The 11,181-nt window shown below is 36.4% G+C and overlaps 1 protein-coding gene across 14 annotated transcripts in view; it reads right to left on the minus strand.

The window, feature by feature from the left end:
• ANKRD26 (ankyrin repeat domain containing 26) overlaps positions 1-11,181 on the minus strand; it is a 110,965-nt gene that overhangs the window by 47,748 nt on the left and 52,036 nt on the right. For 9 of the 14 annotated variants that reach the window (XR_010141390.1, XR_010141389.1, XM_054523163.2 and 6 more), the window contains 5 exons: positions 9,860-10,047; positions 7,451-7,621; positions 5,235-5,268; positions 4,503-4,644; positions 1,050-1,263 (listed from right to left, as the gene is read on the minus strand). Coding sequence is in view for 11 of the 14 variants with exons in the window: in XM_054523163.2 (XP_054379138.1) it covers positions 1,050-1,263; positions 4,503-4,644; positions 5,235-5,268; positions 7,451-7,621; positions 9,860-10,047 (749 nt within the window). In the remaining 3 variants the exon portion in view is untranslated. The remainder of the gene's footprint in view (positions 1-1,049; positions 1,264-4,502; positions 4,645-5,234; positions 5,269-7,450; positions 7,622-9,859; positions 10,048-11,181) is intronic. The other 5 variants (XR_010141391.1, XM_063727262.1, XM_024254137.3 and 2 more) reach the window with 1 other exon arrangement.

Here is an 11,181-nt window from a genome sequence, read left to right on the forward strand (position 1 = left end):
TTATGTTTCTTTTTCTGGTAACGCTTTCGACATACCTTCTTGATTATTACATATTGCATAAACAATTTTAAAATCTCTTTTGGAACAAAACAGGATCTAATATTTAAGTAAACCATAAAGAATAATATGCATTTTCAACACAGAACTTTGAATTAATTTTACCTGTGTATGAGAGAGATCGCTTTCAGTAATCACTCACCATTTTATTTTTTAATTCATGCATTGTAAGAGTAAAGCTATAAAATTGTTCTGGCCGGGCACGGTGGCTCATGCCTGTAATCTCAGCACTTTGGGAGGCCAAGGCGGGAGGATCATAAGGTCAGGAGTTCAAGACTAGCCTGGCCAACATGGTGAAACCCCGTCTCTACTAAAAAAATACAAAAATTAGCTGGGCATAGTGACGTGTGCCTGTAATCCCAGCTTCTTGTGAGGCTGAGGTGGGAGAATTGCTTGAACCTGGGAGGCAGAGGTTATAGTGAGCCAAGACTGTGCCACTGCACTCCAGCCTGGGCAACAGAGCAAGACTCCATCTCAAAAAAAAAAAAAAAAATTAGTTTGAAAAAATGGCCATTTCGTTCTCTATTGATTGAAACGTAAATTAACATAAACTTTCCTGAGAACAATTTAAAAATCTGGACCAAAGGCCTTTTTAAAAAAAATTCCTATACTTTAAACAAATAATTCTATATTGAAGAATTTATTCAAAGTAAATAATTAGAAGTGTAGAAAAAGATTTATAAAAAGGTATTCCTTCCTGCATTAACTATAATACAAAAAAACTGTAAACCCAAAACTTACTGTATTAAATAAATAATGAGACTTCCGTACGACAAACTTCTACACAGCCATTAAAGTGATTTAAAAGAATATATATTTAGTAGAAGTTCATAGTTAAGAACTAGTTATATTATTTCCAAGAATTTCACACTCCACAAGACTAAGAAGTTTTCTTCCCTGCTAAGCCCCAGAAGGTAAGTCAGCAATTACAAGAATTCTATATATCTTTAGTACAAATAGTTAAACATTTCTTTAAAACTAGGCTATCATACCTCAAAGAGCACAGTTCTCGTTCCCATTCAACTTTTTGATGCTCTAACTGTGATTTTATTTCTTTTGTTTCAGATAGCTCCCTTTGTAGTACATTAACCTTATCTTCCATTTTTTTAATTTTTACTGTAAGTACTTCACAGTGATTTTTTTTAAGTTCTAATAATCTTTCACATGAAAGAGCTGCATCCTGGATTTTCAATAGGCTAACAGAATCTGTATAAGGAAGAAAGCAAGATAGAAATATATGAGTACTTTTCCCATATAACACACTGTACACTGTAACATTTACTCATTAAGACACTGACCAATTACATATTGAGGGCCTACAGTGTGGATGACATTAAACTAAGCTCTGCAGATAAAACAGGCAAGACCTCTGCACTTGCTTAGCTTAAAGTATAGTGAAGAAACAAAGACAAAAAAAGTGACAATTATGAATTCAGACAGATGCTGTAAGGAAACAGAGTTCTATGACCACAAAAGAGAATTTGATCTATACTGGGCCCAGGGAAGATTTCCCTGAGGGAGAGAGGTGGCTACACTGAGAAACGAAGGACAAGAAGGCAACAGTTAAGCAAATGGGGAAGAAAAGCATTCCAGCCAGTCTGCAGCATGTGCTGAGGCTCTACTGCAGTCTGCTTCAAGTACTAACTTTCCTTCTTTCCTGAAACGACCAAAGACAAAACAGACAAAATACATGAAACAATGAGTTTCAAGAAAGTGGACGCAGGCAATGAACACAAGGATCCCTGACAGATAAGAAACAAAGGAAGTGGCCGGGCGTGGTGGGTCACACCTGTAATCCCAGCACCTTAGGAGGCTGAGGTGGGCGGATCACCTGAGGTTAGGAGTTCAAGACCAGTCTGGCCAACATAGTGAAACCCTGTCTCTACTAAAAATACAAAAATTAGCGGGGCGTGGTGGCGGGTGCCTGTAATCACAGCTACTTGGGGGGCTGAGGCAGGAGAATCGCTTGAACCCAGGAGGTGGAGGTTGCAGTGAGCTGAGATTGTGCCACTGTACTCCAGCCTGGGCAACAGAGTGAGACTCTGTCTCAAAAAAAAAAAAAAGAAAAGAAAAGAAAACAAACAAAGGAAGTAAGTCTTATGGTCTTATGAATGCCCAGAGCCCCGCTTTCAGCATTTCTAGGCCATGATGCAGGGAGGAAAAACTGACATGAAGTCCAGCAGACTCCCTGAGTTGAAGTGACGAAGCTGAGAGGCTGGTAAACGCAAAGTAGACAGAGATCACAGGACACTACAGAGGAGCGAGAGGTACAGAGAAAGAACCCTGGAGATCTGCAGAGATCCCCTCTTGGGTATCAGGTAAAGTAATAAACAGTGCATGTATGCTAGGAAACTACCTGAAACTAAAGAAAAAACCCCATTAAAAAAAGAAGAGGAAATCCTGCCTGGTGCTTCCATAGCATCAGGAAGAGTGTTCATTCCCACAGTCAGGCTGGAAAAGCTCATACTTCTCAAGACAACGAATAATCAGAAAGGTATTGCCTCAGGAGTGGGGAATTAGCCCAAATCATAAAAGCAAGATAGGAAAAAGTCAAGCTGTTTATATGTAACTCAACTGTACCTCAAAATAAAGCTCAAGAAGATAAGTGGAGGCATGGAAGATATTTTTTAAAAACCAAATTGCACTTGTAGAGATGCAAATTACAATGTAAAAGATGAAAACTAAATTAGATGAAAATAAACACAGATTAACCGTCACAAAAGAAAAGATTCATAACTTTGAGACATCAATGAACTATGAAAAAAAATCCAAGCAGCTAATATATAAGCCCCCAAAGAGGGAGGAAGAGAGACAGAAAAAAAATGTGAAGAAAAATTGGCCAAAACTTTCTAAACTTAATAAAAACCATAATCCTACAGATTCAGAAAGGATGTGGCTAGGAGAGAAAAAAATGAAAGCATACTATTATAATTATACCATATATCAGAACTATAACAAAATTATACCATATATGATATGGTACGATATTATTTGAAGGTGGACGGTGATAAGTTCAAGTCATATGCTATAAATCGTAAAGCAACCACTAAGATAGCAAAACAAAGAGTCATAGCCTATAAGCCAAAAAAAAAAAACCCCAAAAACCTGACATAAAACTCAAGAGCATCCGTAGATCAATGGAACACAACAGAGTCGAGAAGTAGACCCACATGTATGCAGCCAACGTATTTTTGACAAAGGCACAATGGCAAACGCAGTGGGAAAAGGCAAGCCTTTCTGATATATGATGCTGGAACAAATTGGATGTCCATATCCAAAAAAATGAACTTGAATCCATACTTCAATCCATACAAAAATATGAACTCAAAATGGATCACAGACCTAAATGTAAGACCCAAAACTGGCTGGGCACAGTGGCTCACACCCGAAATCCCAGCACTCTGGGAGGCCGAGGTGGGTGGATCACTTGAGGTCGGGAGTTTGAGACCAGCCTGGCCAACATGATGAAACCCCGCCTCTATTAAAAATACAAAAAAGCTGGCAGGGCGTGGTGGCTCACGCCTGTAATCCCAGCACTTTGGGAGGCCGAGGCGGGTGGATCAGGATGTCAGGAAATTGAGACCATCCTGGCTAACACAGTGAAACCTGTGTCTACTAAAAATACAAAAAATTTCCCGGGCGTGGTGGCAAGCACCTGTAGTTCCAGCTACTTGGGAGGCTGAGGCAGGAGAATAGCGTGAACCCAGGAGGCAGAGCTTGCAGTGAGCGGAGATCACGCCACTGCACTCCAGCCTGGATAACAGAGCGAGACTCCATCTCAAAAAACAAACAAACAAACACAAAAAGCAAACAAAAAAATACAAAAAAAAAAAAAAGCTGGGTGTGGTGGCACATGCCTATCATACCAGCTACTCAGGAGGCTGAGACACAAGAATCGCTTGAACCTGGGAGGTGGAGGTTGCAGTGACAGTGCACTCCAGCCTGAGTGACAGAGTGAAATTTTGTCTCAAAAAAAAAAAAAAAAAAAGACCTAAATCTATAAAATTTCTAGAAAAAAAGCGTAAGAGGAAATCTTCGTGACCCTGTGTTAAGCAAAGACTTCTTAAATGTGATACAAAAAGCAAAATCCATAATTAAACAGATAAATTGGACTTTATCAAAATTAAGAACTTCTGCTCTTCAAAACATACTATTAAGAGAATGAAAAGTCAACAAAAAAATAAAAAATTAAAATAAAAAAAAAGAGAATGAAAAGTTAAGCCACAAACTGGGAGAAAAAAATCCCTGCAAAAAACATAGCTAATAAAGGAATAATATCAAGAATATATTATATAAAGAACTCTTCAGCTTTGCACAGTGGCAGCATCATAGCCACCAATTAAGCACAGCATAATGTATGCTGTGTGCATACATTTCACTTTATTACATTACATACATTACAATGGGATACATAAAAAGGCCTTACATTTACGCAATGGTCCTACCTTTACACTCCATTCCAAGTTGTTCAATGAGCAACATAAAATTCTTGTAACTAGAGTGGGGCAGCTCACAATCCTCTGAGGCTGTTTCAGATGACTGAGTTAAGTCATCAACATCATCCATAGACTGTATTTGGTTTTTGACCTATGAAATAAATAACACTGTTTCAAAATGTCCCCAAAATATTTATAGCACATACAGAAGTGGTAATTATCCATCTTTCTATACGAGCAAAAACACAGGTATTTCTTAAAAAGAACTGATTTTTGTTAAAAGGATTTATTTATCAATGGCTAGTGCTTCTTAATCACTTTTTCAAAGTAAATGTCTTTACAACAAAAGATTCTCTGTTTTTTTTTTTCATTTCATCTTTTTTTTTTTTTTTTTGACACCGGGTCTCGCTCTATCATCCAGGCTGGAGTGCAGTATCATGACCCTAGCTCTCTGAAGCTTCAAACTCCCGGGCTCAAGCAATCCTCTCACCTCAGCCTCCCAAGTAGCTTGGACTACAGGCATGCTTACCACGCCTGGTTAATTTTTTCTTAATTTTTGTAGAGACAGGGCTCCCATCATGTTGCCTAGGCTGGTCTCAAATTCCTGGGGTCAAGCAATCCTCCCGCTTTAGCCTTCCAAAGTGCTGGGATTACAGGTGTGAGCCACTGTGCCCAGCCCACTTTATCTTTTATAATGTATTTTTTTAAACAATAATTTTGATAATTTATTTTTTACAGTACCTTGTTCTTTTCATTAGATGTTTTCTTAGTAGGCCTAAAAAAAAAAAAAAAGACCTTTCAGGCAAATAGTAAATACGTAAAATGCAAGGAATATCTAAAACTATTGTTTTTTTGAATAAAAGCTCTGCATTTGTAATTTATTTACCCTATTCATAAAGTTTACAGGAATCTTTTTTACAGGTAATGTAAAAGATAATAACTTTCTACAAGGGGTATTAAACTATATACAGAAAAAGTAAAAGTAAGAGACAAGAAAAATATACTAACAATATCGTAACAAACAAATTTAGATCAAGCTTCCTGACAGTCAAAGCAAAAGGAAAACAGTGTTACTTGCATTATTCAATAGTAAGAAATATACCAGGTTTTTGTTTGCTATTGACCTTTTCAATAAAAACAAGCTTTTACTGGCACTAAAACCTATTTGGAATATATTACTTAACACCCTTACATGAGGGAAACCCTTTTTGAATGACTATTAGTTAGCTTTTTTCAGGACTCACAATGCAGGTACTATGCATTATCCTAAGCACTGTACATATATTAAACTCATTTTAATCCTAACAATAATTCTGTGAGGTTGATAACATATTAGGTATTTTATAAAGGAAGAAAGTAGGCACAGAAAAACCAAGTAACTTGCTCAAGCACATATAGCTGGTCAGTAGCAGACCCAAAATTCAAACTCAAAAATTCTAGCTCCAAAACATATTTTGCTGTGCTGTGAAAGTAATATTTATTTTCAAGTGTTTTTAAGTGATATGATAGCAGATGAATCTGTATTTTTATTCTATTTCTGGTTATAAATAATAATTTCTGAATCTTGCAAATATTCTTAAAATAAAAAGACCTTAAATCTAGCCAATTTGGAAACCTACTTTCAATAAGCTCAACATTTATTTTTTCTAAAGAAATTCATCAACGTTCATTCATTCATCTACTCAATTCTTTATTCATGCATTCAAAAATCCTTATTGAAGCTGGGCGTGGTGGCTCATGCCTGTAATCCCAGCACTTTGGGAGGCCAAGGTGGGCAGATCACTTGAGGTCAGGAGTTCAAGACCAGCCTGGCCAACATGGCGAAACCCTGTCTCTACTAAAAATACAAAAAATAGCCAGGCATGGTGGTGTGCACCTGTAGTTCCAGCTACTTGGGAGGCTGAGGCATGAGAATTGCTTGAACCCAGGAGACGGAGGTTGCAGTGAGCTGAGATCACGTCACTGCACTCCAGCCTGGGCAACAGAACAAGACTCTGACTGAAAAAAAAAAAAAAAAAAAAAAAAAAAAAAAAACCTTATTCAGCATACAGTACATGTCAATGACACTATTAGCATAAGGCAACATGGTTTTTAATATTTTAGAACTTTATAATCTAAAAGTAATAGTCTGTGATAGATTATCAATAGTTTAATTTTCTACTGTACACAGACAAAATCCTTCCCTTCTCCCCAGAATCTAAACAACTATTAAGTTAATACACCTGATCTTTTAGCCTTACAAAATCATAGCTGTTCATGATGCTACTGTCAAAAATACTCTGATATCTTCAATTATCAAGAAATGTTTAAATTCAATTCAGTATGGCCTACATGTTTGCATGTTTATTATTAGATAATTTTTTAAAATCCATATATGATAGTTTAACTTTTAGATCATCATCGACACATTCAATTATATTAGAATATTCAATTTCTGAAACAATTCTAAATGAACAACCTCTAAGCAAAAAACTACATAAACAGAAGTTCTAAGGACAATTAGTTTATTATAAATCTTTAAAAGATAACAGATCAAGCTTTCTGAGGCTTAGACATGCAAACAAAACTAAATTTCATAAGCATTTCCTTCTCTACTGGGTCACTCCCAAAAGCATGTAAATATACTCTAAAAGCTTGCATTTTAAAATAAAAAAAGAAGAAGGCTCCCTTGAATCCCACATTCTTCTTCAGTTACCACCCGTTTACCTATTGCCTCTCAGTCCAAGTTCTCTCAAACGCTGTCTATGCCCATCCACTACAGTCAGGGATCCATGGTGACCATTTATTGAAACGGCTGCTTGTCAAAGTCACCTGTCCTCATCTTAATCTTTCAGCAGCATGGAAACAGTCAATATTCTCAATATTCTCTAGCTTTGGGAGATTACATCATCCTATTTTCAGAAAAAAATTACTACTAACCTTCCTCCATAGAGAAATAAAGAAATCATAGATTTTACCTTCCTTCATCCTCATCTATTTCACTTAAACTGCTGTCATCATCCACTTGCAGCAGGCCACCAGTTAGTAAACAGGCCTTCTCAAACACTGGTGAATTCACAGATTCTTTTGAGGTCTGTTTTTCTTTTTCAGTTCTCTTTACTTTCTTCATTTGCAAGGCAGGACCACTACTTTAAAAAATCCATGGGAAATGACAGTTATATAAGAAAAAAGAAAAAAAGAAACAACACGCAGAAAGGGAGTTAAGGAAAAGAATAAAAAATCCATTAAAAAGCCGATGTTTTCTAATAATTCTGACAAAGAATAAAAAAATTTTTTTATAAAATTCCAACATTTCCCCCATCTCGATTCATTCACTAATTCAAAAAACACGAATTACCAACAACATAAGAGGAAATGTATATTCCCCGCTTCAAAAACCACAATTTTATCATACCATTATGATAAAATGTGATATGTAAGAGTTGATATATGAAAAGATATGTCTGAACACAAGGACAGCTTTAAAACAGAAGAGACAAAATAGAGGAGTTCACGAGACTAAAAATGGGAGAAAACCATTCTATTTAGAGAATAGAAGGTGAGCACAGATTAGGCACATGGCATCTAGATGTTTCCTAGGAACTTGAAAGAAAAAGAGAAAGAAACTAGAGAGAGGTGAATGCTACACTAAACTTGAATGTGACAGTAAAAGGCTGGAGCTCATTTACTACAAACAATGGTCTTTAGACATGGAAGTAGCAATTAGATTTGGGCTATATTTTTTGTTTTGTTTTTAAACATCATAATGTTTCATTTAAATGAAGTTTTTTTTTAAACGAAGTTTTCAAAATAGCATGATACACATATAACATGAAGGAAGAAATCAGGAAAATATCCTGGGTGGGGGGAAAATCCTTTTAGAATACCTATATGTCATTATATGCAGTTCCAAAATAGCAATATTCTGATTAGTTATGATTTTGTTTGAAAATAAAATAATGGGCTGGGCACGGAGGCTCACACCTGTAATCCCAGCACTTTGGGAGGCTGAGGCGGGTGGATCACGAGGTCAGGAGTTCAAGATCAGCCTGGGCAAGATGGTGAAACCCCATCTCTACTAAAAATACAAAAAAATTAGCCTGGTGTGGTGGCGCGGGTCTGTAATCCCAGCTACTTGGGAGGTCAAGGCAGGAGAATTGCTTGAGCCCGGGAGACAGAGGTTGCAGTGAGCTGAGATCACACCACTGCACCACAGCTTGGGCAACAAAAGCAAAACTCCATCTCAAAAAAAGAAAATGAAAGAATCTGGTAACTTTTATAGACTTTTAGCCCAGTTGGATTTACCACCAGAAAAAGTGTAATTATTATTATTATCATTATTATTGGAGATGGAGTCTCGCCCCGTCACCCAGTTTGGAGTGCAGTGGCACAATCTCGGCTCACTGCAACTTCCGCCTCCTGGGTTCAAGCGATTCTCCTGCCTCAGCCTCCCCAGTAGCTGGGTTTACAGGCACCTGCCACCATGTCTGCCTAATTTTGTATTTTTAGTACAGATGGGGTTTCACCATGTTTTCCAGGCTCGTCTGGAATTCTGACCTCAAGTGATCCACCTGCCTCGGCCTCCCAAAGTGCTGGGATTACAGGCATGAGCCACTGTGCCCGGCCATAACTACTTTTTTATGGTCTAAAAACATGCACAAGAACATCACTATCATTACCTACATAATTTACAGAGACTGAAATTTCCCACTGTGTTAAGAGTTGAGTGTGAGCCCCTAAAAATACCCAATATACTGAAATGTTTACATGGACTACAGATCCCTCTGTGCAATCCCTTGGCAAAATTCAAATTAATTTGAGAGCCCAACATTTGGGATACTATAATAAATATCCTTACCAACATGTGTATATATGTAATGTGTTTATATAAATATCCTTAAAATACATACATTATTTAACATGTTATGCATATATTATACATAGGCTTACTGTATATTATACATAAGATATAATAAATGTCCTTAATTTGTGTGTGTGCATTTTTATTTAAGTCATATTTTCCTGTAGAATCTAGTCCCAGAAGTGAAGCTGTTAGGTTAAAGATAGGAAATATTTGACATTTTGATACATACTAAATTATCCTTCAAAAAGGATTTACCAATTTCATTTACCAACAGTGTATGAGAATGCCTTTTTTCTCACATTTGCCATCACTGGGTATTATTTTTGAAATAAAATATCAATATGATTGAAAAACCTGGTATCTCATTGTTTGTTAATTTGCATTTTTCTAATTTCAAGGCAAGGTTGCACATCCCTTGCATAGTAAAAGTAAAAAATTCATTAATCATGAATATTAGTCCAAATTAGAATTAGTTTTATAGCACAATAACAATTATCTGCTGTTAAATATGCTATCGGCTTACCTAGCATACTCTTTATTTTCCTTCCTGGGAAATTGCTGATGATCAGTTTCTCCACTCTTTCTTTTTTGAATTAATCCATCATCATCATCATCATCATCATCATCTTCAGCATCATCAGTAGCACCATCATGTATGTTTGCTGATACTTCCATTTCATTATTTCTGTGTTTTTTCCTTTCTTCTTCAACCTTTAATGAAAGTTTGATAGTAAGGAATTGCTATTACTTTATTCAATAATAATTTCTTTGTTTTCATTGAGTTTATCATTTGACTCAGTTTAACTGTGGTAACTTTAGCCAATAAAAACATTTTCTGCTTACTCTAATGGGATCATTGTATATATCATTGTTATATAATTATCAGCTATTATTATAATTTTATCAATGAAATTTTTGTAAAGTCTGCTTCATTTCTGTTTGGGCAAAACAGAATTTTCCAAAATTTCAAGAGCTGTTCTTAATTTTGTGCTTTTATTCCCATCCAATCTTCACTATCTACTATGAATTTTCACCCCATTTTACTGGCAGAAACAGAGAAATAAAAAGACAAAGACACAAGATGCATCTTCTTCTGCCTTTACCACCTGGATTTTACACTACGCAGCCAGATTTAGAGGATGTGACATCACTCCAGGAAGAGAAAGGTATCTTTCCCCTTTCTGCACTAAGATATTCTTTTCCCCAGTGTCTTTTATAATTCTTTTTTTCATTTGGATCCTGGGATATCAACAAAGTGAAGGTGCTCACTGAAATACAGAAACCAAAGTTTGCCACAACATAAGGAACAGAGTGAAACTGCTGAGTTGCTGGTGTGTAATTCTGGAGAATGAGATGCTTCCCAAATTTCACATTCAATAACTATAAAATTTTATAGCTGGAGGATATATAGTATAAGTATTAATTATCTAAGTTAACCTCATTATCTACTGATAATGGGAGTGAAACAAGAAAGATTAAATGATCCATCCAGAGCTCCTAAAGTGGCATTATCTAGCACTTTATGGCATCAAAAGAGAAGATATAACTCCATAATGCTGAATCAGATAAACTACCAGATAAATTCATCAAATTAATCAGATGAATTAAACGTGTGACACTGGCAAAGTAATTTAATGCCATAGCAGGGTGTGGGAAGCCTCATCTACTTTTACTTTTAAAGAAGAATATTGGCCGGGCGCAGTGGCTCACACCTGTAATCCCAGCACTTTGGGAGGCCGAGGTGGGTGGATCATGAAGTCAGGAGTTTAAGACCAGCCTGGCCAACATGGTGAAACCCCGTCTCTACTAAAATACAAAAATTAGCCGGGTGTGGTGGTGTGCGCC

Source organism: Pongo abelii, chromosome 8, assembly GCF_028885655.2.
Source record: "Pongo abelii isolate AG06213 chromosome 8, NHGRI_mPonAbe1-v2.0_pri, whole genome shotgun sequence".
Taxonomy (NCBI): Eukaryota; Metazoa; Chordata; class Mammalia; order Primates; family Hominidae; genus Pongo; species Pongo abelii.